The sequence below is a fragment of the Tinamus guttatus genome, unplaced genomic scaffold, assembly GCF_059628265.1.
Source record: "Tinamus guttatus ecotype Peru unplaced genomic scaffold, ASM5962826v1 Tinamus_guttatus_pri_ptg001087l, whole genome shotgun sequence".
In the NCBI taxonomy this organism is placed as follows: Eukaryota; Metazoa; Chordata; class Aves; order Tinamiformes; family Tinamidae; genus Tinamus; species Tinamus guttatus.
The window spans coordinates 1915329-1941015 of NW_028289621.1; the positions used below are offsets into that span (position 1 = coordinate 1915329).

The 25687-nt window shown below is 55.3% G+C and overlaps 1 protein-coding gene across 3 annotated transcripts; it reads left to right on the forward strand.

Annotated features, from left to right (window-relative positions):
* The first annotated feature begins 955 nt into the window (after positions 1–955).
* Positions 956–23734, forward strand: F8 (coagulation factor VIII). Of its 3 annotated transcripts, XM_088538518.1 has the most exons (26): positions 970–1318; positions 3784–3908; positions 4128–4250; positions 4565–4777; positions 5782–5853; positions 6238–6345; positions 8075–8296; positions 8542–8776; positions 9688–9859; positions 10721–10814; positions 11522–11733; positions 12033–12183; positions 12401–12610; positions 13731–16302; positions 16874–17039; positions 17829–18035; positions 18556–18784; positions 18901–19083; positions 19294–19410; positions 20249–20320; positions 20667–20752; positions 21199–21354; positions 22082–22226; positions 22758–22906; positions 23273–23449; positions 23574–23734. In XM_088538518.1, exons 1-26 carry the CDS (start codon positions 1170–1172, stop codon positions 23727–23729), a joined length of 6501 nt encoding a protein of 2166 aa, XP_088394644.1. In that variant the 5' UTR covers positions 970–1169; the 3' UTR covers positions 23730–23734. The 3 variants fall into 3 exon arrangements, 2 of the variants coding, with proteins under 2 accessions (XP_088394644.1, XP_088394645.1); XM_088538519.1 differs by lacking the exon at positions 20249–20320; XR_015914241.1 differs by lacking the exons at positions 20249–20320; positions 22082–22226; positions 22758–22906; positions 23273–23449; positions 23574–23734 and having other exon boundaries at positions 956–1318; positions 19294–19414; positions 21199–21284.
* The last annotated feature ends 1953 nt before the right edge of the window (positions 23735–25687 follow it).

Sequence of the window (25687 nt, forward strand, 5' to 3'; positions counted from 1 at the left end):
TGCCGTCGGAGCGCCCTCGGCAGGAAGGGTGGGCAGCCCCTGGCCGCGGGGGGTTTTGCAGGGCCCGTGGGGGAGCCCCGGGGAGATGGAGCTGCCCATGGACGTGTTTTCCCCCGGACAACCTCAGCAAGCGGGCGGGAGGATGCAGAGCGCGTCGCACGCGCGCGGGGTCACGGCTCCGCTCGCTGCGTGACCGATGGGCCGCTTCCCGCGGCAGGCGCCAGGACGGGGCAGGGCCTTCCTCCTCACCTTCCTGCCCCGGGAGCGCTCGGCGAGGGCAGCGCGCCGTGCGCGAGCCCACGTGCGCGTGGCGGTGGCCGGAGGGGGGTTTCCTAAGCGTTCGGGACACCAAAAACAAAAGGCCCCAAATGTGTGAATTTGCAAACAGGGACAATTTGCCAAAAAAAAAATGAAAGAATGAAAGAAAAAAGGTTGGGGTGCCTCATTGGAGTGGGAGATGACACGGGGAACATGGGACACGGGGCTGCAGCCCCTTCCTTGCAGAGCGGGGAGCCTTCCCTGCCTGGGGCAGCCCCTCACCTGCGCCTCCCGGCTGCACCTGGGCAATCCCGCTTGGGACCAGGCGGGCAGATGTTCCCCCAAACTGGCCTTCCCATGGGATGCAAGGGGACAGAATCATAAGGATGGGATCTGTTCCAGTGGGAACAAGTGCAGGTGGCTCCATAAGGCATGAGACCCTCCCCACTCTCGTCCTTTCCCCCTGTGAAGCCGGAGAGACCGGGCAGAGACCGCACCTAAATTCCCCTTCCTTTGAATCCCTCCCTTTCCTCACCTCGCTGCCGGCGGCGGCAGGCCAGGACACGGAGCCAGCCCCTGTGCTGCGGCCGAGCTCCACGCTGCCTTCGCCCTCCCTTTCCCTTTGTTTTTTCCTCTCCTCCTGTCCTTGTCACCGCTGTCACTGCAGGCGAGAGCAGAGCCCATCCGTCCGTCCCGCTGGGAACCCGCACCGGCGAATCTGCTCCCGCTGCCCGTGGGAAACTTTCCAGGGTGCTGACGGAGCCGCTGGGCGCTGGCTGTAAATCATCTTCTCCTGCCGATTACGACAGCAGGATGCGGGGATAAAGCTGCTTCTCTTCTCGCCGCTCCTTCCTCCCCTCTCTGCATTTTTCCGCTTTGGAAGCATCAGAGGTGCCCAGGTGGCGGGCGCGATGCCGGCCGGAGCCCTGGGCTGCCTCGTGCTCCTCTGTCTGCTCGAGGAGAGCGTCGGCAGCGTCCGCAGATACTACATCGCCGCGACCGAGACCGCTTGGGACTACGTGCACAGCGAGCTGCTCCCCACGCTGCAGGCGCCGGCCGGGTAATGCTCTGCTCTGCCCCTCGCAATTCGGATGGTGTCTGGGGGCGGTGGGTGCCCGGCTGCCAAATGCTGTCTCCAGGGTCAAGAGTTGGTGGTCCAGGTCCCCGCTCTGCGCCCGGGCTGCTTATGGGATGCTGGTGGGAGGTAGCATCTGTGCGGGAGACCCAGATCTCCGTGTCTTCTTCACCCACTTGCGTCTCCTGAGCTGATGTTTTCCCATTAGAGAATGAATCTAGTTTCCAGTGTTTTGGCAAACAGAGTACAAGGTGTCTGCCCATCTTGAGGAGGAGGGTGCCCACCCTCAGGAGCCGTGCAGGAGGGAGCGCATGCCAGGGCATTGCTCGCCATGGGATGCTGCTGTTTGGAAAGGCTCGGATGTGCCATCCTGGGCGAGTTGTGGGGATGGGTCCAGGCGGCAGCGCCGCCCCAGCCCACAGCTCTGGAGCAGCGAGGGGCTGTGCAGAGCACCTGGGATCCAGGGGCTGCGGTGACCTGGGTGCTGGAGCCAGCAGAAAAAATGTGTCCTAAACTGTATTCCCAATGTTGCACTCAAATATAGTAGGACACGGTGGAGCTGAGGTTACCCAGACTGCTAATTTGGCACCTTGGCTTTGTGCTTTGCTACCAGCTCTGATGACCCACATTGCAGCATTCCTGAATCTGTCCAGACACAGGGACCTGGGTCTGCCCACAGCTCCACAGCCGTCGTTGTGCTCTTGCTTTTAACAGCGGTTTTTATGGTCATCCCCTCCCCTTGCTGGTTGCAACCTCGTGGTTCCCTCCATACCTTTTTTATCCTCCCACTGGATCAGGAACGGCCACTCCCAGGAGAACTGCAGTGGGAAACTGCCCTGCGCTCGGTGGCTTTGAGCGGCTGCAGGACAGGGACGGCTTTTAGCAGCCCCTGCAGACTCATCCCATTGCCTCCTGCTTGGGAAGGACGCAGGGAAACACCCGAGCTCGGAGCAGAGGGCGTTTGAGAGGGAGTCGAGCAGTGTGGATGCTCCCTCCTTGCCCTGTAGCAGCCACCGCGGACACGGATGGGTGGCGGAGGGTACCCACAAGGATGCACCTCCTCGGAGGTCCTCCCAAACCCCTCTATGTGCTTCTACCGGCATCCTGATGAATGAACATGCTGCAATGCACCGGAGCCACCTGCGTGTCCCCCGGCTCTCAGTCCCTCCTCTTCCTCGCAGGCCACCCGGGCACTTGCGGCCGCAGCAGGTGCCGGGAACAGCGTGTCCCGGGAGGCCGCAGGCCGGGCCCGGAGCGCCGCAGGGGCTGTTTACCTTGGCGGGCCCCCGGCGCCGCCAGATGAGCAGATAGTCCCGCTAACAATGCGGGCCGGGGCGCCAGGAACTCGCGTCCCGCCGCGCTGTCCGCGGGGACCCGCGGGGTCACGTCGCTGTCCCCAGCCGGGCTCCTCGGGGCTGTCCCCAGGACTCGCTCCCAGTCTGGCAGCATCGCAGCGGATGCAGCAGCTTTAGTGCTAGGGAAATCCCACCCGAACCCCTTCGGGCTTGTTTACTTCCAAATTAGCAGCACTAATGTACTTCCAAAGCGGGGTTTTTTTTGGAGCAAAGATCATAGTTCAGCAGGCGCCGGGAGCTGGGAATGCCCCGGGAAAAGGCACGAGCGCAGCTGGGGCTCTGCAAGCTCTAAGCCCGCTTTGGCCAGCGGGCATCCTGGCTGCACCCTGGGACTTGAGCCCATGTTCTGAGTCAGCCCAGCTCCTTCCTCTTCCACTTGAGGAAGAGTCAAGCGGGGAGCTGCTCCTCGAGCAAAGCCTTAGTCACAGGGCAAGCGAGCCTTGCTGTTTTGGAGAAGAAAATAGCACCTGGCTTTTGCTCCAAACAAAACAAGACTGGGAGCCTGGTTTACTGGAAACGGTCTGTCCCGGGGCCAGCACTGATAAGGCAGGCTGTAAAATCCCCGGAGGAATTAATAGCTTTGTTATCCTGATAAACTGAGGCCCAGATTCCTGCTGGAAAACGAGTTTGTTGAGCTGCTCACAGATAGAAAGCAGCCAGCGGAGATAGGTGGGGTGTGAAAGACATTGGAGCCTCCCTTCTCTTTCCCCTCCAAGAAGTGGTTTCTTAGGGACTGGCTGTAAATCCCAAGCAGGTCAGAAAGGAAATGGAGCCAGGGACGTTGCTGTAATGGCAGAGCAAGGTGCTGGGCAGCCCCGTCTCCCGGCTGGTTGTGACGTGGGCGCCCGTGATGGTGCCCACTTCCTGCGCGGTGCCTCCTGGCATCACCTCTTATCCCAAGATGACTAATGCATGGTGTTAATCACCGCTGCATTAGCGCGAACCAGATGTTCTCCAGCACACCTGGCTGTTGTCAGGAAATGTGGAAAATGCCACACGATGGCCCGAAGTGCCAGGGAGGGGAGGAAGAGGATGCTGGCAGCCATGGGTGGACACGGCCACGCGGTCATCACCCACTTTTCCTTCCCCCTGCAGGGAATCGGGGCCCACGGGCCTGCGGCCCCGCTCGCCCGCCGCACTCCCGCGGTACCGGAAAGCCGTGTTTGTGGAATACTCCGACGCCTCCTTCTTGGAGCCCAAGCGCAAGCCGGCATGGATGGGTAAGGAGCCCCCGCCGCACAGTGAGCCCCGCTCCCGCTCCGCAGTGGCCGGAGGTGTCCGGGGTTGGAAAACTAGCAGCTCCTTGGCTGGGAATAGGAGAGCTGGGAAAACCTGGGAGCGCAGTGGGCATCATCAGGGCTGCAGTGCTCCCCCGTGGGGCAGGTTCACAGGCCCGTGGTGGGTCCCCACGGTCCGACCCCACTGTGTCTGCCCTGCAGGTCTCCTGGGCCCCACCATCCGCGCTGAGGTCTACGACACGGTGGTGATCACTTTCAAGAACCTGGCCTCCCGCCCCTACAACCTCCACGCCGTCGGTGTGTCCTACTGGAAGGTGTCGGAGGGTGAGTAGGGCCATGTGGGTGTCCACAACAAGGATGTGAGGAGGGAAGGGGAGCTCCGTGTCCCCAGGGCAGTGGGGAACATTCTCCAACGTGACAAGGAACAGCATCACGAGCGAGCAGGTTAAAGCTCAGCTTGGATGCTTAGGTCCAGGAGGAGCACTGAGCAGCAGGCATGTGGCCCCAGGAAGCAGGGCTGGTGACATGGAAGTGCGGTGGTCCCTGGGGAGGGGACATGGAGGCTGTGTTGCTGTGGCAAGACACACCACACCAGGGGATGAAGTTTCAGTAAAACTGGGTTGTTCCTTTGCCTTTAGGGGCAGGGTATGAGGATGAGACCAGCCAGCTGGAGAAGGAAGGGGACAGGGTGGATCCGGGCAAGACGCACACGTACATCTGGGAAATCCAACAAAACCAGGGCCCCACGGATGGTGACTCCCCGTGCTTGACACACTCGTACTCCTCCAACACCGACAGCGTAAAGGACACCAACTCTGGTCTCATCGGAGCCCTGCTTGTGTGCCGGCCTGGTGAGTGGCAGGTCAAGCATGATCATGACTGAAAACAGGGAAAATTAAGACCCCTTCTGGAGGCTGGACATGGCAGAGGGATCAGTAAGCTGTGGTCAACAGCAGCACGTTTGGGGAGCATCTCTTTCCCCCAGAGAGTCCCTTCCCTGCCCCTGAGCAAAATGGCCTTTGGATTTCACTGCTGGAGACAGCCTTGATTCTTCTTCCCTTTACAAGATTTTGGTTAATGTCTTCCGTCTTGCATTGGAATCTTCCCATTAGATGAATTGGTATGGACACACGGGTATCTGTCTATCTTTCCTTCAGAACTTCCCCAGGTGGGATCATTCAATGCCAGCTGGGGCATTTTGCCAAAACGAGTTTTTTGAAGGAATCAAAGGACAGTTTGCACTGGCATGCACAACACATTGTCCAGACCACAGTACCTGGGCCACCTCCTCCTAAGTCCTCTCCTTTGGCCAGTGTGGAGAGGAAGCTTTTTAGTACTTCCTGCGGTGCAATGGAGCAAGACATGGACCTGGGGTGCGATCAGTCACACCTACCTGAGCTGTCTCCTCTAGAAGCTTGTCCAGACCCTCTTTGTGGTCACATCTAGGGCATGAGTCACCTCCTCCCAAGGTGGCCGTCTGCCCTGGCCCGGGTGACTCGCCACGAGCAGTTTCCCCTCTGAGTGGAGAAAGTCTAGACAGCTGATGCAGATGCAGATGATGGTGCTGACAAGGGAGCTAGGACCCTGGGCTGCTCCAGGTGACTAACCATGTCCTGGCAGCCTGTGGGGGCAAAGGCAGGACAAAATGACCTTTTGGTGCCTTCTGGGGCAGCTGCCCCTCAGCCGTGGGCGTTTGGAGTGTGCAGGCGCGGTGACAGTCAATGACACTGGGAGAAGGGACAAAAGGAGAAGGCAAAGCCTGGCCTCGATTTACCTGTTCTTGGGGAAGGAGGTTCCCTGGGGAGATGGGCACAGCACGTGCTGACCTTCAAAGTGATCCCCTTGCGTCTTGCAGGGACCCTGGCGAGTGACGGGACTCAGAATGCACTGCAGGAGTTTGTGATGCTCTTCGCGGTGTTTGATGAAGGTAACTACCCCGAGGGCTGTCACCCTGTGTCAACCCCTGGATTCATCCTGGTCCAAGCCCCAAGGCCCCAAGGCCCCAAGGCGTGAGCACGGCTGTTCTGCTCCCAAGCTGCCTCCCAAGTGTCCCCGGTGCAGGGAGCTCACAGCCCATCCCTGCTTCCCTCTCTGGCCTCATCCCCATTGCACAAGTGGGAGCTGGTGGGGGGTAATGCCCCACTGCGTGGGGTGGTTGCGGCCACGTATACCCATGGCCATGCAGATTTCTAGTAAACACCTTGCATCGCTGCCCTCCTGGGATTTTAGTTTTCTTACCCTGGGAGGAAGGTTTTGTAATTCTCTGCAATGTTCCTAAGTGAAAGCTGGTTGCATTCTCCTCTCTCCGCAGGGAAAAGCTGGTACTCGGAGCCCAGCTCCCCAGCAGCCACCCGGCCCCTGGCACATAACAGGACGGAGCTGCACACCATCAACGGCTACATCAACAGCTCCCTGCCTGGTAAGGACCCGTGCACCAGTGAAAGGAGCTGGGAACAGGGATGCAGTGAGGTCTGTAAGCTCAGGGGATCAGGTGGCTTGTGAAAGTATGTGAGAAGGGACATCAGGAAGGCTTTCCAGGTGATGGATGCGTTAGACTGTGCTCACCTCTAGAGGCAATATCATTTATCTGCCTTGCCCACTGAGAATGAAGCTCTCTGAGACAGGATCCGTTTCCTCCTGTCTGTCTTGCCAGGTGTGGTGGATACCACCCTCCTCCAAGGTGTCCAGAAGCTGCAGGGATAGCAAAGAGCTTCCTCCTTTGTGGTCCTATGAGCTAGACTGGAGGTAGAGGGGAGAGGGGAAGATCCAGCACCAACCCCCTGGCTCTGACAGCACACCTCCATGGGGGTTGGAGAGCTGCCACGGAGCAAAAGAAAAGGCCAGTCATGCTCTCATTGACACCTCTGGCAAGGTTTCTGGTATTCTTATGGGAGAAGGTCCAGGGTTGCCTGGGAGTGAAGAATCTCCAGGGGAAACTGGGAAATATTGTCAGGAGACTCATTACCATCAGCAGCCCTGATGGAGCACGCCCTGAACCCTCCCACCTGGGTCTGACCTTTCTCCAATAATAGGAAAAGCAAAACGCCCCTGAATTCCGAGCCTGGTGGATCCATGGAGCTTAAAAGCTGAGCAGACCTCTTGGTCAGCCACTCTGGCTCTGAGATATCCCTCACCAAGGCATCCCACCTCCCTCCAGCAACTCCCATCTGGCTCTGAGACCTGTTTTGAAAGGTGCTGAATGAGGAGCTGACTGATGGCCCCAGGAGCGGGGCCTCCACCCTGTCTCCTCCTGGGGTTTTGAGGTTTATTCCACCCACCTATGGTGCTTGGTGCTGCAAGCAAGTGGACGTCTGTATCTGATTTTGTCCCACTTCAGCTTCCAGGAACTTGTTATTCTCTTTCTCACGAGATTACAGAGCCCTTTGGCACACATTAGCTTCTTCCTGGGAAAATGCTTTCACATCATGGTCAAGTTGTCTCCCACTTGCTAAGTAGACTGAGCTCTTTGAATCTCTCCAAGGAAGGAATTTTCTCCAGCCTTGAAATAAATCTATTGACCTCTCTGTGCCCTTTTTTGGATATTTCTACTGAATAAATACTGGAACCCTGCCCTGGATTCAGTGCTTTAATATCAGGCTTGCCAGTGCTGTGACCAGACAAATATTTCCCTTTCCCAGTTCCCTATTCCCTTATTTATAGAGCCAAGGACCATATTTACCCCTTTTGCCACTACATCTTGCAGTGAGTTCACACCATCCTGCTTCCCTCAGTCCCTGCCCAGGGTCCAGGTCCCTCATTCTGCAAATTTGGCCTTATTCCAGCAGGATGAGGGGGCCCTTGGCTCTCTCTCTTGGTCAAACAGTCCCTGTTTACATGTGACGGTGCCTGTCAGTGGGTCTGCCCAAATTTTAGCAGTCGTTGATTTTGTCTTTGCTCCCAGATGACTGCTAGAGCTGGAAAAGCATGAGGTTAGGTCCTCCCTAGGGAAACCTCTGTCTTAAAGGCAGAGAAGCTGGATACCTGGGATCACCTATGTCTCTTGAGGTGCATGCACAGCACCAGATGCAGATGCAGTGATCCCCTGCCAGGGACCAGGGCAGGTTTCAGGACCTTAGTCCTTGTGCCACTGAGAGCTGTGACATGGGATGGATGCAGGGCTGATTCGGGGTGCTCTCCTCTGCTGGCAGGTCTCACACTGTGCCTGAAGAAGCAGGTCTACTGGCATGTGATTGGGCTGGGCACCGGACCAGAAGTGCACTCCATCTTCCTCGAAGGCCACTCATTCTTGGTGAGGAACCACCGTCTCAGCAGCCTGGAAATCTCCCCTGCCACCTATCTCACAGCCCAGACCATGCCAGGAACAACGGGCTGGTTTCGGATGTTCTGCCAGATACCATCCCATCAGCAAGGTAACTTTATTCTGCAAGAGACTGGGGGGAAAATGTTCAGGAGATGGCCTGGGCCCAGGGCTCTGTGCAGTGATGCCACTCCAAGGCCAGTCTTTTTGGCAGAGTTACCACCACATGGAACCTGGACTGAGGTGGCCCTGTTGAGAACACTTGATGGTACATTTGATGGGGAGCAGGACATATCCCAAGCAGAAAGCCTGGGGGGAGTGCAGATAAGTCATTGCAACCCTTTCTGTCTCGCCCAGCTGGCATGGAGGCCTTTGTGAAGGTGGCAGAGTGCCCAGAGGAGCGCCTGTTGAAGATGGGGGAGCCAGATGACACAGAGGACATGGATTATCCTGAAGAAGATGAGGAATTTTCTTATCATGTGATCCAAGTACGCTCTTTTGCCAAGAAGGATCCTGTGACCTGGACTCATTACATTGCAGCTGAGGAAATGGACTGGGACTATGCCCCAGTGAAGCCAGCGTCTCTAGATAGGTGAGAGTGAGTTCATGCAGCTCCTTGAGGCAACTCTGCCATCCCTCCCCGTTTTTCCCAGAAATCTGCTTTCCTTTCACCTGCCCTGGACAGTTTGGTCCCTTCTCATTAATGCTAAAGCATTAAAGTGATATCTCAGCAGAAGAACCCTAGCCAGCCCTGCGTGGCAAGGATACTTGTCACCAGTCCCGATGTAACTCTGCTAATACAGGCTCTGTGGTTTGGGGCTGGCCTGGGAGCAGGTCATAGGGTTCTTTGCCAGATGGAGATTTCAGCTGGACTGGGCTGTGCTTTGCACAAGTTACAGCTTGCATCCACGCTCAGGGTAAGGGAAGGCAAGGTGGGTAGCCAGAAGAGATGTCCTCTGCAGATTGGGGTGGCCTTGCCAGGCCTTGGGAGGAGTTGGCTTGATCAAGCGAAAACATCTGCTCTGTTGAGCAACCTGTGCACACCTGGGGTGTTCCCTGACACAGGGACAACCTGCCAGGCTCTCAGCTATCACAGTCATCATTTCTCTCCAGGACAGAAGACCGTGAGCCCAAGGCTGCTAGTATACAGCGTAGTTGAGGTTCCTCCCCTAAAGAAGCATTCATGTTTCAAGGGGCTGAGATGTCCTGCTGAGAAGGGAATAGATTTATATTTTGTCTCCATACAGCAGCTGACTGACCCATAGCTTGTCTTCCCTCAGCTTCTGCAAGCCCAGTGAGTGTGACGTAGTGTTATTGACCAGAATCCGTATTGTGATCATGTAGATGGGTGCTCCTGTCTCTGCAGTCCCCAGATAGGTTGTGTCAGCTCTCAGAAGATGGAGGTTCTTGCTCTTGATATGAATGTCATCATGCTGCTTATTGCACCAGTGTCACAGCATCCCACATGTGGCCACTTGTTTTTTCTCTCTATCTTCCCTACAGAAACACCACAAGTCTCTTTCTGGAGGCCAGCCCTCAAAGGATCGGTTCAAAGTATAAGAAAGTCATGTTTGTGGAGTATGAGGATGCAACCTTCAAGCGCAAAATGTCAGCCCAATCAGACAAGGGAATTCTGGGGCCTGTCCTTAAGGGAGAGGTTGGTGACCAGCTTACGGTAAGGGAGACATTATTTTGTGAAAAGACATCCTGGAAGGGGGAGCTTCAGAGCTGGGTGCTGTTCTTCTAACTCATGTTGAATTCATCAGAGATGCACAGAATTTGGTCCATTGCCCTTGATTTGACTTCATTGGAGGCATCTTAAGAAATGTATGCATTCATCCATGCACCAGGCTATTCAGCACCTTCTTCTAAAATACTAGCATGCTTTATCCTCCACTTTTCCCGCATTGTGTGTCGTTGCCATGTGGTATTGGAGACTGTTGCTCGTATCTTCCTGTGTCCCCTTATTGACCACTTGACTTGTTTGCTGCTTGGATAAACGGGATGTTTTCCAGCAGCTTTGCCTTTCTGCTCTCTGCCCAGAGTTCTCTATGTGGCTGTGGGCTTGGAGCTGAAGGTAGTGTCTGTGGTGAGGCCCTGACAGAGCTATTTGGGGAAGTAAATAAGGGGAAACACATGGCAAAGTGGAGAGCTCTTTGATGCTCTTGACTGCTGTGTATGCTCAATGTCTGAGTCCTCTGAGACTTTTTCGGATGAAAGACCTCTTCTGTCTCATACAGAAAGTGAGACTAAATACAGCAGTCTAGCCTTTAATAAATATGCACTCCTCAAATGTGTCTGGAACTGGCACCTCCAGGAAAGACTTGTAGAGAAATACAGAGTCATGTCATCTCTTCTGCCCCTTTCCCCTTGGTCCTGGACACATCCAGGTTCATTCCTCCCTGGTCACTGCCAAGCAGCTGCTTGCAGAGGCATCTGCCCAGCACTTTCCTCCCTGCAAGGGTCCCGAGGGAAGCTTCAATGGTTCATGACACTCAGGAAGTGTTAAATGTTTCTCTTGTCTTCCTCCTTTCAGATCGTGTTCAAGAATCTGGCAAGCCGGCCTTACAACATCTACCCTCATGGCCTCACCCATGTAGGGCCATACCACGCCATGAGGCCCTCTGAAGGTAAGGCCTTGGGGAGGTCTCATGAGTTTGGGAGGTCAGTTGGCCAACAGGAGAGCATCCTTCAGCCTGTGATGAGACTAGTTAACTCGCCCATTGTGACTGCTTAAGACCTGCTATTTCTGGAGATAACACTGGCTCTTGGTTACTGCAATTTTAGTGCTCTGTAGCCCTCTCAAGCCCTCAACATGTGGGCTGTAACCACCCTGGCTGGTCCATCCTCACACTCTTCCTCCCCTGAGCTCCCTCCTGCTCTCTTTAAAGGGGGGTTGTCGTGGTGATTCAGACTCTACCTCTCATGGTACACGGTGGCTTTGGGGTTGCTGAGTTACCACCTCCCCTTCCCAGCACTGCGTTTGTGGCCTGCTCAGAAGCTCCCAGGGACATTCCTTGCACAAGGCCATCCCACATCCCTCTGGCATGCTCCCAAGGATACTGCTTCTGCAGATCCACCCTGGATGTGCAGCAAAAGTCTGCATCAGGTATCCCTCCTGCTCAGGCTCCACCTTGGAACTCAAGTGACTTCAGGAGCATCCAATACAAAGTCCCTTTTGTGCCACCACAACGCGCTTGTGCTTGAGTTTGGGTGATTTTCCTTGTGACTCGTGTGGTTGGGAAAACTCCTGCCTGGACTGCTTTCTAGAGTGGGCTTCACCCCTTGCAGGAGCAGCCCAGGCCTTACCTGTCTGCCCTTTGTCCGGTGTTACCAGCTAGGGATGTGAAGGACATTCCTGTTCTCCCTGGCCAGTCGTTCACCTACAGCTGGAGGGTCACAACTGAGGATGGACCAACACAGGCAGATCCTCGCTGCCTCACACGTTTCTACTACAGCTCCATCAACCCGACTCGCGACATGGCCTCAGGCCTCATCGGGCCCCTCTTGATCTGCTCTAAGAAATCCATGGATCAAAGGGGAAATCAGGTGGGTCCTTCCAGGTGTGGCAGACAGAGCATCTCGTTTCCTCTGAGATGTGGGTGCTCTGGCATCTCAACTGCCAGGCTGAGATAACTGTGGTGGGTGGAATTTTTTGGCTAAACTGAATCTGTCTTTTCCTGCCTTCTTCAGCCCCATCTTAATTCCCAACTCCTTTGCCTTCCCCATCTTTCTTTCCATGGTCCCTTCTCTCCAAATATGGATCTAGCCCCTCTGAGAGAGCAGTAAAGCACTTCTGCTGGGACCTGTGGGCCTCTCTCATTACTCCTTTCCTCTCTGCCTCCTAGATCATGTCAGATGAGACGAGGTTGGTGCTGTTTTCGATTTTTGATGAGAATCGCAGCTGGTACCTGTCGGAGAACATCCAGCGGTTCTGCACGGACCCAGCCCACGTGGACACTCAGGACCCTCAGTTCTACGCCTCCAATGTGATGCACAGTGAGTGCCCGAGCCAGATGGTCCCCACCAAAACCTCCATCTCCGCTCCAGGGCACAGGCATCTCTTCCTTCGGAGGGCGGGTGATGACCCAAAGCCCCACACACTTGCCCAAGCCACCCCTCACGCACAGTGAACCAGCAGGGAACACGCAGCAATGCAGCAATCATGGGAGAGCTGAGTCCTGTTGAAGTGTCTCACCCTGCTCCTCTTTTCCAGCTATTAATGGCTTTGTTTTTGACAACCTCCAACTGAACCTCTGCCTGAATGAAGTTGTGTACTGGTATGTCCTAAGTGTCGGCGCCCAGACAGACTTCCTCTCTGTCTTCTTCACTGGGAACACATTCAAACGCAACATGGTCTTTGAGGATGTGCTTACCCTTTTCCCATTTTCTGGAGAAACGGTCTTCATGAGTTTGGAAAAGCCAGGTTAGTAACAGTGACTGTTCTGCAAATCTACAGGCTGGGGATCATAGGATGGATAAGTGGCATCTTTGGTCATGGTGATGCTGGGCTCTAGCAGCCGATCATCTTTCTGTTAGCAAAGGAACAATGATGAGTGTGATGGTGAAATGGGAAATTGAAAGGCAATGCTTAAAATCCCCACAAGGTTTAAACTGAGGAAATGTCTTAAATTACTTAAATTAACTCATAATTAGGGTGTCTTAAGGACCAGGCAGTGGGAAGCTGATAACCTTGCTGTAGTAACCTGAGCCCCATGGACCTCGTGCCTGTGTGTCCTTGGCTTGGAGACGGAGCGGAGCAGCAGCACTGTCCTCACGTGGGTTCAGCACGGCTTGTGCCTGGATTTCAGATGCCAGTGTGCTGGCCATGTGTCTATTCAAGTCTAAGCCTTCTCTGCCCCACAGTTGCGGGACCAGCTGACATGGTTTCTAGACAGACTAGGTGCTTTTCCGAATCCCAGCCAAACATTTCATCCACTTGCACTCTGGTTTTGCTCTCTGATAAAGGCAAAACAAGCAGCTCTGCTAGCAGGAGATGACAGCTCACTCCAGCGTCAGAGCCTGGTCATTACATCCCTCCTCATCCTCTCTCGTCGCCTGCGGAAGAGGCTCTGGGTGTTGACTGAGGATGTGAGCAAGAGGCTGGATATTCCTTTCATTTTCCCCGAGTAGGAAAGATGTGATGACTGGGTCTGAGAGAGGAGTATATTTGGCAGCCCAGGATATATTTGGATGATAGTGATTACGCTGCTGCTGGGAATGAGCCTGGAGGCACTGCTGGGTCTCAGTGTATTGACTGTCTCTTGCCAAGCTGTTGTGGTGGCCTTGCAGGTGCACATAGCTCTCTGCTGACCCTGCTAGCATTTCTTGTCAGGATCATTTCTAATGTTGCCAGCAACCCTGATGGTTTGTGAGCCTGGATGGAAGATATTTTATGGATTATGAGAACAGGAAATCACTAGCACGAATCAAAGGCTGCTGTAGAGGGCAGGATGCACTAGCAAGGGAATGCCGTGGGAGTGGTAGCTCTCCCGATTTCCCAGCACAACGGGCTCATGATGTCCTCTTGTCCTTCCCCGAGACAGGTGTCTGGATGCTGGGCTGCCTGAACCCGGATTTCAGAGACCGAGGGATGCATGCCAAGTTTACAGTCACTCAGTGCCGGACTGAACAGTATCCTGATGGGGAGGATTACCCAGATTATGAGGAAGAGGACACCGTCATATTACAACCCAGGGGCTTCTCTAAAAGAAAAAGGCAGCACAGGCCATGTGTGAATAAGCAACCAAACATCACTTCTTCAAGCAGTGAGACAGAGAAACCAAGACTGTGCTCAGCAGAACCCATCCATGGAGCCCTGATGAGTGATGGAAGTAATTCTGACCACGCTTCAAATGGCACATCAATATTTTCAGGAACAGCCCCAGGTGATATCTCTATGTCCTCTTTGCCAGAGGCAAACTATGACCCAGTGTCTTATGAATCCTTCCTGGAAGATGAAGACTTATCAAAAGCCAACAGCCAGGTTCAAGGATTTGGGACTGTCCCACCTGGAGAAAGCTCAGCGAGTGTCAGTGCTGTGAGCTCAGAAACAGGTCAGCAATGGCTGCACCAAGCCACACGGACTCCAGAAAATGCTCTAGCGGGAGAGAAAGTGACGAAAAGCTCAGAAATACAGGATCCAGCAAAAGGGATGATGATCCAGACTGCTAGTACATTACAGCTCCTGGAAGCAGAGACTCCACCAACTCTTCAGCTGGGAGAGCAGAAGGTGTCACATGCAGTAGGCTCGTCAGAAATGATATCTGCTGCTGCCAGCAGAGATCTTCTTATAGAGGACAGGAGCTCAATCCATCCAAGTGACCTGGAGCACAACCCAGCATTTCAAGGCATGTCTTCACAGAGTGCTGAAGATGGGTCACTGAAAGGGGCAGATAAAATATCCTTAAATCTATTCAATTCAAGGGAAACAATCAATGGAGAACTGACCTTAAGTACTGATAGTAATTCTTCTCTCACACTGGCTAATCCTTCAGTATCTTCTGACAAAAGAGAAGATAACAGGACTTCTCAAGCTGTAGGCCAGAGTAGCACTGAAGGAAGCAATCATTCTTCAAAGGAGGTAGATGCTAGGCTAGAAAAAAGACCTCCTGAAGTGGTTTCACAAGTCTTTTCTCAAGCTTTTAAAGTGACCAATGGTTCTTTGTCAACTGTGGGACCCAGCAAATCTGTACAAGGTCAAATCTTCCCAGAGGAGAGTAACTCCTTGCCTGCAAAAAGTGCCACTGAAGTAGAAGCCAGTAAATCTGCCAGAAGCTCAAGCCTGCTGCAGGCTGCCTTTGTGCAAAGTAATGACCTCGAGCCTTCTGGTCGTGTCATGACAGAAGAGACAGATGAATTAATTCTGGATGCAGTTTTTCAGGATGCTATAGAGGCCAAGGAGTTGCCAGAGATAGACGATCGTGCCTTCCCCAAGTCAAATGTCGCGTCCAATGAGACAGGCCACTCACAAAATGCTTTCTTACAAAGCCAGGAAAGGTTTAGGCACCGAGCTCCAGTGCTGAGCTTGGGTGACCCTGCTCCAAGGCACCGAGAAGCCAGGTCAGCGGAGAGCAAGGAGGAGATTCCTGCCCCAGGGACACTGCCGTGGCCGGAGGCGACAGAGTTGATGCCTGCTCCAGAGGCCGGATCACCTGGCAGCAGAGAAGGTGACAAAGTGGAGCAGGATCTGTCTGGCCAGACATCTGAGATGCTGCATTCTAAGGGGTGGTTAAACCCAGGTAGGGGCACCCTGAGCAGCAGCGATGGGGCTCAGCCCCACGCGAGCTCCTTCCTCGTGCTGGGAACACCAGCGACCGAGAGGGCGACTGCTGGCAGCAGCTCAGAAATGAAGACTAGAGACCCGGCCTCAAACTGGGACCCAGTCCCTCCTGGGACAGTGCAAGGCAAGGAGAGCCCCACGTTACCTGAGTGGCAGCGGGGCAGGGGTGAGGTCCAGAGGGCTCCTTGGAGGGAGCAGACTCAGAACAGGAGCCTAATAGAGGAGGAGACAAATTCCGTGGAGCAGCAAGGTCAGGAAAGAAGCTGGTTGAGCGCCCGGCCTCGGCTAGATGAGGCCAGTGCTGAGCAGGGCTATGTGCCTGGGAGCACATCTGGGCAAAGCCCAGCAGAAAACCCTGCAAACCTGACCTCCAGCAAGAACCATTCCCTGTCCCCAGCTGACCCCACTCCCAACCGTCCTGCTAATGGGAAACTACACAATCCTCCTACACAAGGCAGTTCGGATGCATGGCAGGTGCTTGGAGGAGACAATGTCCTTGGACAAGCTGGGAAGGGAAAGGGCCAGGGCCTGGAAGGCCCTGAGGAGGATGGGGAGAGCAGCAGCATGGCTGAGAAGAGGAGCCATGCCCCAGACCACCTGGAGAGCCCTGCTCTAAACAGCAGGACTCCTTCCAGCACCTCAAGGCCGAAGACTACCAAGTCAGACTATGACGAGTACGGTGACACCGAGCAGACCATGGAGGACTTTGACATCTACGAGGAAGAGGAGCACGACCCACGTTCCTTCCAGGGAGAGATCAGGCAGTATTTCATTGCAGCAGTCGAGGTGATGTGGGAATATGAGAATCAGAGACCGCAGCACTTCCTGAAAGCCTCGTAAGTGCCCCTGGCCCCTGTGCATTTCCCTAGCACTGGATTGCATGGCTTGATGTGTGAGACGAGGGCTCCTGGCCGGTGGGATCACAGCTCTGGGCCATGCGACTGGTGGAAGGATGCTCCCAGAGCCATCTCTCCACACAGAGGTTTTTCTATCTTGTAACCCTGGACTTCCTTGCAAATGGACCAGAGATCCTCTAGGGTCTGGCCAGCAGTCCCACTTTGCTGGTTGATCAGATCTGCCCCAATCACTCCCAGAAACCGCTCAGCTTTCCAGCCAGTTCAAGGGCTGTCCCTGGGCACCCGTGAGAACGGTCCAGTTGCTCCTGCCTGCACCATGCAGCCCAGGCTTTGCAGGAACCCCCATGTTCAGGTCCATGTTTGGGCCATCATGGATTACTGTCCAAAGTGCTCCTGGAGGAGGAAGCAAGCCTGGAGCTGTGCTGGACAGGGGGGTGCAGGCTTTGTACAGGGGCACGTGGCTTTACCATGGGGTCCCAGCCCAGCCCTGCCATACTGTCCTCCCTCAACTGGAGCATCTCAGCCTGCATCACCTCCCTCATCCCCACAGGGAACCCTCGCATGGCAGGAGGAAGCCTTTCCGGCAGTACCGCAAGGTGGTTTTCCGAGAGTACTTGGACAACTACTTCACCCAGCCGCTGATGCGTGGGGAGCTGGATGAGCACTTGGGCATCCTGGGGCCGTACATCAGAGCAGAAGTTGAAGATGTCATCATGGTGAGTTGAAAATCCTCATTCCCTATAAACCCTGATGTGTCTTCCCTTTCCCTCCCACCTCTGCTAGCCTGTGGGCCCTCTGGTTCCTGGGAATTCATCCCAAGGGCTTGAGGGGTGGGAGCTGCACCAGGTCAGAAGGAGGGTCACCATCCTGAGGGACCTCAGCAGCTGTAGAACAGGCCAACAGGGTGTTTGGCAAAGGCAGCTGCAAAGCCCTGTGTTTGAGACAGACCCATCCTCTGCACCAGCGCAGCCCAGACAGCTCCTGGGCTCTGCCACCTTTTGGGTAAAAAGATTGTGAAATGGGGACTGAGCCAAGCAGGGCTGAGCACAGTTCCTTCAGGGGCCCTGTGTGAGAGCAGAATCTGGCTTCACTTACCACCAACGGTCCTTCAGGATCAACCCTAGGACCATGTGAAGGGCTCCTGATTCGGCTTAGGACTTGTATACCTGGGGAAGTTGCCCGGGTTTCACCAATATTTTGCCCAGGATGGGTTCAGCACCTCAGCTGACCTTGGCTCAGCTCTGGTGAGCTCCCATTGAGCCAAAGCAGAGCCTCTTTCTGCTGCCATGTCTCAGGATCACACTGCACAGACACAGGTTGGGGTTCAGCAGCAGCTGGCCGAGGCATGGGGTCCAGCTGTGGATCTGGGCACCAAAGACACCTCTACCTTCTTCCCACCAACTCTCTGGGACTGGATCCAAGCCCTGCCCTGTGGACCAGGGCTCTCTAAGAGCTGTGCCTAGGCCTGTCCACGTTCCTCCAGCTTCATTTTCACTTTGGCACAGGTTACGTTCAAGAATCTGGCCTCGCGGCCCTTCTCCTTCCACTCCACGCTGCAGGCCTACGAGGAGACGCACGGCGCGGTGCCGGGCCAGGAGGCAGTGCAGCCCGGCGAGCTCCGGCAGTATTCCTGGAAAGTGCTGCCCCAGATGGCCCCCACCACCCAGGAGTTCGACTGCAAGGCCTGGGCTTATTTCTCCAACATGGACCTGGTGGGTGGGAACTTGTGCCATGGGGCACTGCTGGGGAGACTGGACAGTCTGGCTTTGGGGCTTTTCCTATAGCGGTGTGCCCAAAACAGCTCTTGGCCATGTGGATTCTCAGGTGTCTAATATGGTGATGCCTTCCCTTCCCCTGTTTGTGTTTCTTCCCTTTCCCTAGTTCCCAATCTTTGTGAGACTTGTAGCAAATGAACATTCTTGGGTCCTTTTCCCCTCTGTCAAATCTGGTTGAATTTGGCCTTTGGGATCCAATATTAGTAGCTCAGGCACTGTTGGGCAGTTGGATGGATGCGCGGGTGGCATTTCCTCCAAAAGCAGGTGAAAACACTCCCTGTGCAGCCCTTTTTAGCTGGGACAGAGAGGACATCCCCCAGTGAAGCCCAACATGTCCCTGTCAGCTTGCTCAGGCCAGGCTCTGTACACAGGGCAGTTATGGTGGGAGCTGGGACACACAGGAGACCCCCACTGTCCCCACCTCTGAGTCAAATCTCTCTCCCTGGCTTCCCGGCAGGAGAAGGATCTTCACTCTGGCCTCATCGGGCCCCTGATCATCTGCCGCCATGGGGTGCTGAGCTCCCTGTTCAGGCGGCAGCTGGCGGTGCAGGAGTTCTCACTGCTCTTCACCATCTTCGACGAGACCAAGAGCTGGTACTTCCAGGAGAACATGGAGAGGAACTGCCGCCCACCGTGCCGCGTCCAACAGGACAACCTTGACTTCAGGAGAAACCATTCCTTCCACGGTGAGGATCCTTTCCCCTTTCTCTCCCATTCCAGGGTCTATGCTGGGAAAGCGGGTGCTCAGGGTCACCAAGCTGTCCCATGAGCCGCTTGTTCCTGACCGCTGCCTTCCCTCTAGCCATCAACGGCTACGTGAGGGACTCGCTGCCCGGACTGGTCATGGCTCAGCAGCAGCGGGTCCGGTGGCACCTCCTGAACATGGGCAGCACAGAGGACATCCACTCCGTCCATTTCCACGGGCAGCTCTTCAGCGTCAGGACCAACCAGGAGTATCGTATGGGAGTCTACAACCTCTATCCTGGTGAGAACTGGGAACTGGGAACCTCTATCCCATGGGAAGTGGGCAGCCACTGTACACACCATGGCTCCGTGCCCATTAGAGTGTGCCAAGCCTGGGGGTGCAGAGCTAGGATGGGGAAATGGACCTGGAAGAGCCTAGCTCTGCATTTGCACCATGACGTCTTGTTATGGCCGGTAACTGCCCCTTGCTCTGCTCTCCTGTCTCGGCCAGGTGTCTTCGGGACTGTGGAGATGTGGCCCACGCATGCCGGGATCTGGCGGGTGGAATGCAAAGTGGGAGAGCACCAGCAAGCCGGGATGAGCGCCCTGTTCCTCGTGTACAACCTGAGTGAGTGACCCTGTTCGTGCTCGACCTTGCCCAGGGAGTGGGGACAGAGTGGCTAGAGCCCCACAACACCACATATTTTCAAGGGACACCCAGACTCCCCTGCCCTCAGGACTCTCAGTTCTCCCTGGGAAACCTTTTACTCAACACATTTGTCCCTCACTTGAAGTAAACATGGGAGGAAACAGTTTGTGAGACTGACATTTTATCTCACTCAACTCTCAAGAGGAGACAGACTCTCTCTTCTTCCTAAAGGAGCTTGAAATGTCAGCCAGAAAATATTTCCAGAAGTTAAAAAAACTGCTTAAAATTTCAAATCCACAATTTTCCCAGAAATGTTTGCCATATGGCAATGATGCCAAGACATGGGATCTCTGAAAATAATAGTCACTATAAGAGAGAAACAGTCCAGTGCTCAGGAGATCCGAAAAGAAGCATTGAAGGACAGGGGTGTCAGGCAGGCTTCCCTCTAACATGATATTTGTTTAAAAAGAGCTGCCTAGCAACAAACAGGCCCGAAGCAAGAGGTGGGAATGGGAGACACTTGTCAACATAGCTGGGAGATGAGGACATGGGGGTGGGAGATCAGGGTCATGGGGACAGGAGGACATAGCACCAGCCTGGCCAGAGGCTGCTGGCACTGGGCACATGAGCCGGGATGTGCAACAGCCCTAAAATGCAAGGATGGATGGGGAGGCATCCCAAACCCAATGCATGGTGCAAGACCAAAAGGCCTGGGGGACTTCTGGGGGGCCTGAGACAGCTGACCTTTCCTTCTGACAGCTTCCTTATGTAACAAACTCTCCCTGATTTTCCCCATGCCTCTCCCGCTTGGTTGCAGACTGCTGCAGTGCCCTTGGCCTGGCCTCCGGCCACATTGCAGACTCGCAGGTGACGGCGTCGGGGCAGTACGGTGAGCATGGGGCGCTGCGGCAGGACCAAGGCTGAGCTTGGGGCAGGTTCTGCCAACACAGCTCCGGTGATTTCCCTAGTACACGGGGCTCCCCGGGAGGGTCATTCTCCAATCCACACCCATGTCAGGATCCCCACTGGGACCTGGAGATGTCCTGTCTGGTCCATCTTGTCCAGTACATGACTAACCTCCAGGTGAGCAGAGATGCTCAGGCCGTGTTGTTGGCTGTGCCTGCCTTGCCTCTCGCTCCTCCATGGATGAACTTCCCACCACCTTGGGCCAACCAGCACCAAGAATGAGCCGGGGCCAGCAGCACCCTCTTACCTCCCGTGTGCTCTCCTTGCAGGGCAGTGGGCCCCTCACTTGGCCAGGCTGGATAACACCGGCGCCATCAATGCGTGGAGCAGCGACCGCACCAACGCCTCGATCCAGGTAAGAGCTGCTGCCCTGGCAGGAGCCAACGAGATGGGCAGGAAGACCGGACACAGGGCTAGTGCCATGCAAAGCCTCCCCAGCAAAGTCCTACTCGCCCTTTGGGGAATAGCAGTTAATAATAAAGATCCTCATGATTGTCAACCTGGCCGTTGCCAGCCAGCCCGACCACCCTACCCATCCTGAGTGCAGCAAAGGAGCTACCCCAATGGTCCAGGTGCTGCAGAGGAGTGGGAAATGATGCCCCAAAGGACAAGTGAGAACAGCTCAACTCTAAGAAAGAGCTCTCCCCTGTTCTCTCTCAACTATCAGTTGACTTGTGCCCTTGTAAACTACCATTTTAACTAGTTTCATTGCCTGTACTCAGTTACATCATAAGGAAGTAAGTTTTGTGGGTTTACAATGAACTGCCTAGTGAATCATTATTCCCTGTGTTTGGTTCCCAGGTGGATCTTTTACATCCCATGATCATTCATGGCATAAAAACCCAAGGGGCCCGACAAAAATTCTCCAGTCTCTACGTCTCCCAGTTTGTGGTCTTCTACAGCCTTGATGGGCAGAGGTGGAAGAAGTACAAGGGGAACACTTCCAACACCCAGATGGTGAGATGAACAGGCCTTGAGAAAGATGGTATCTTCCCAAAACAGAGTCTCTGGGGGTGACAAGTTCTGGGAAGCTCCATACATGGGATTTAGATTTCCTTGAGCCCTGCGGATGCTGAAGTAGAGTAGAAAGTGTCACTGCTGGGAGGACCAAGTTGTAGCTCAGATCTGCAAGGAGCTTTTTCTCTGTGTCTGTCTGTCTCATTTTACATGAACTGACTGCTTTCTTTCCATGATCACCTGTGGCTATGAGATCCACCACTTAACAATACAATGCATAATTATTTAGAGCTAGAGAATAGATTTTGCAGAAAACAAAACAAAACATAACCTGAATATTCATAAACTGATCATTTCAGCAGGAAAAGTATCTATAAAAGTCTAAGAAGCCTCCAACAACGGTGGTCAAAACATTTCTCGGGTTCGAAAGGCCTCAGATGGATACCATTTTATTTTTAGCTTGGTGATTTAAAAAAAAAAAAAAACGTTAATTTGGGTGGACTCTTAAGTTTCTCCCCTTCCTGTTTCTTAGTGGCTCACACTGATTGGGCCCCACACATTTCACTCAGTTACCACTGAGGTGACTTCCGAGAGCTGTTGCTCTCCTGTAAAGATGGCAGCAAATGTTAAAAGTGTCCAACTAAAGTGTCTTTGTCCCTGCTAGCCCTTGTCCTGTTCAGGTCTCTTTCCACTGATACCACGGTCCCTTCTCTCCCTTTTCCTGCAGTTCTTCTTTGCAAACGTGGATGCTACTGGAGTGAAAGAAAATCGCTTCAGCCCTCCCATCATAGCCCGGTACATTCGCATCAGCCCCACTCACTACAACATCCGGGCCACGCTGCGCATGGAGCTCATGGGCTGCGACCTGAACAGTACGTCCCCCCCCCAGAGGCACTTTGTGATACCAGGAGTCCAAGCCAACACCTGATCCATGTCTTTTGTCACCCCTCAGCACAAGATGGGCTGGAGATAGGGGCAAGGAGGAAGCTGGAGATAGGAATGAGATGTAGGAAATGCTGGAAAATCTCATTATGGGCTTGGAGATATCACCATCCCAGCTTTGCATGGCTGAGAGCTTAGAATGACTCCTCATGCCTGTGGCATCCAGGTTCTCCATATATCCTGGCAGATGCACAACTTCTTCAAATTGCTCTAAGATAAAAACCCCAAGGAGAAAAGAACCTGGGACCAGTGGCAGGCGGAGCTGGGGATGCCCTAGGCAGACCCATGTCAGATACAAGAGCCCTGAACAACACAGGGACCATGAGACCAGCAAGGCACAGGAGATGCTGCTCGCAGGGAAAGTGCATACAGGGCAACTGGCTCATGGGCCACCAGGATGCATCTTCTCGATGGATATGGTCCATGGTCCTCCCTGACAAGCATCGTTCCCTCTCTTCCAGGCTGCTCCATGCCCCTTGGGATGGAGAATGGTGGCATCCCTGACCAGCGCATCTCAGCGTCTTCCTACAGCACCAGTGTCCTCTCCAGCTGGTCGCCCTCCCAGGCCCGCCTGAACCGCCAGGGCAGGACCAATGCCTGGAGGCCCAAGGTAGCCCAGGCAGGGTCCCCATGGGCAGGCTGGGCACCCCCAGCCTCTCCTGGGTCAGCAGTTGTCCAGCAGACAAGGGGGGAACCTGTCTAGAGGACATCTGTGGTGTTGGGCTCTGGGCCATCATTCGCACCCTGGCAGGACTGAGACATGGATAATATGGGCCAGGGCTGTTCCCGGGGGACAAGGTGGTCCTGGGCTATAGCGGGAACATGGGAGGGGAGTTATGGGGTAGCAAGTCAGCGCAGACACAGGACGGGGCAGGGAAGCCCAGCATGGTCTGCAGGGTCAGCTTGGCTCCAAGCATGGAGCATTCCCATCTTCTGGCTCCTGGCAATGTTGCCAAGCGCTGTGTGTCCCCACCAGGCCAACAGCCCCAGCGAGTGGCTGCAGGTGGACTTTGAAGTGACCAAGAAGGTGACAGCCATCATAACCCAGGGCGCCAGGGCCATCTTCACCAACATGTTTGTGAAGGAGTTCGCTGTCTCCAGCAGCCAGGACGGCGTGCGCTGGACCCCGCTCCTGCAGGATGGCAAAGAGAAGGTCAGAGGCAGCCCCAGGTCCCACTGCAGCCCCTGGGCACCCGCCTTTGCAGCAAGCATGGGACAGGTTTTTGCAAGAGCATGGAGCTCTTGCAAAAGGGAACCAAATTCTCTGCTCTTTCCAGATTTTTCAGGCAAACAGAGATCACACAGGCACGATGATGAACACCCTGGAGCCCCCGCTTTTCGCCCGCTACGTGAGGATCCACCCCCGCCAGTGGCACAACCACATCGCCCTGCGGACAGAGTTCCTCGGCTGCGACACACAGCAGGAGTACTGAGGCTGTGGGCACGGGCACCGCCAGCCTGATGTCCTCCACCTGGCCACAAACTACGCTCCTGGGACCGGGCCCACTGCCACGAGCAGCCCCACAAGGACCCCACACCATGTGGCTCTGGTGCCATCACCACCAGTTCCTCCCTGTGCCTGGCTCTGGCCACGCTGCCAGCAAGGAGAGGGTCTGCAGAGCTGTGAGGTGGGCAGCAGGGTGTCACCAGTCTGTCACACACAACCTGCCATGTAATCAGACACGATGCTGAAGAATTAAACTGTAATTTTCCAGTGTCTCTCGCACTCTCTGCTTTCCCCCCTGCACACCTCCAGCTTTGAAGTCTCTGGGGGCTCCAAGTCAGCATTACCAGCAGCTAATAATTAATTAGCCCCAGAGGCTCCGCAGTATTTCCCGGTGCCTGGCAGAGCCCTGGAGGAGCCGTAGCAGCGATAAGGGCCAGGGCGGGCGGCCCTGCCATCCCCCCAGGCACATTTTGCAATCGTGGGGATCTGGGCCTGAGTCAGCACTGGGCTCTGGCCCCACTTCCCTTTCATCTCCGTGCCCTCCTGCTCTTGCCTCATGTCACCGCTCGGCTTTTCCCGGCTGTCTCCAGCCAAGCCCTCCCTGCTCATTCACCTGTGTTGCTCCTGGTGCCTCCTGGGGCTCCAGGGGGATTTTGCCAGCTCTGCATTCAGCCCTTCCATGTTCCCATCCCTGTAAACAGTGAGGGGGACAGCACCTCTTTGATTGCCCCCCACCACACACACACCTTTTCAGCACTTTCTCAAGGCGGGAGGACCCCAAAGGGCCACCGAAGCCCCAGCAGGGCTGGCAGGTGGCCCTTTGTCCAGTGATGGCCACTGGACACTGTGGTGGCAGAGCCCCTCTCTGAAGGACCCTTGGGCTGGCATCAGCAGCCTCCTCTGCCCTCCTGGTCATAGGGACCTCCCAAAGTGACTGCGACCTCAGAAAGCCCCGGAGCTCCCTGCAGGCTCCAGAACCAGGCCGTTCCCAAGGACCCGTGTCAGGGAGAGAGCCCCAGTGTCTCCTCTGGGGTGGCCGCGTCGCTGTCCCTGAGGCTCCACAGTCCTGTCTCCCCTGTACCGTGAGTCCTGGGGGACAGCGGGAGGGTGATGTTAATCAGCTCTCTGGGGGACACTGTCTTGCCAGGGTGTCCCTATGTTCTCCACCCTGCTGGAGAACGGGACTTTCCTGCTCCTGGCCCAGCTGCCAGGCTCGCGGCAGCAGCGCAGGGGACGCGCCGTGTCCTCGGGGACCCTCGGCTGCTCTCGGCAGCGCGCACGGATGCTCTGTCTGCAGCTCCATCCGGAGGAAGTGCAGAGCCCCCGGGAAGGGCACGCAGCAGACGGCAGTAACTGGTGCTTCCAATGACGATGCAGGGCTGAGAAGCCACCGCCTGGCTCCACATTGCTGTACAAGGAGCCTTTGCAGCCGCCCTGGTGACAATTACATTACAGCCCCAAGCAGCAGATGCAATTAGCCTTGGGCTTAATTGCGTTCTGACAATAACCAGGAGCAGCTGAGAGCGGAGGGAGCCGGGGCCTTTCCCCGCCTGGGGCAGGGCGGATGCTGCCATCGGAGCGTCCTGGAGCCAGGGGAAAGGTCTCATCTCCAGCTGGGAGGACGAGGCTCCTCCTGCTCCAGAACAAGCTGCTCTGCTGAGCTGAGGAAAGGCTCAGGAAAGGAAAGCCAAAGACCCAGGCCCAGGATGGGATTGGAGGAAGAGCTCAGCACCAGTGAGCGCTGCGGGATGCTCTCCCGTGCCAGAGCTGGAAACACGGATGCATCCCAGCGAAAGGGCTGTGCTGAGCCCCGGAGAGCGCTTGGAAGAGGCTGCGGGCAGGCGGGTGCACGTGCCAGCACCCGCTGAGCCCCGGCATCCATGACCGCCAGTGTCTCCTGACATTTGTCTTTTGAGAAATGGAGACCAGGCGCTGCTTCCTCCC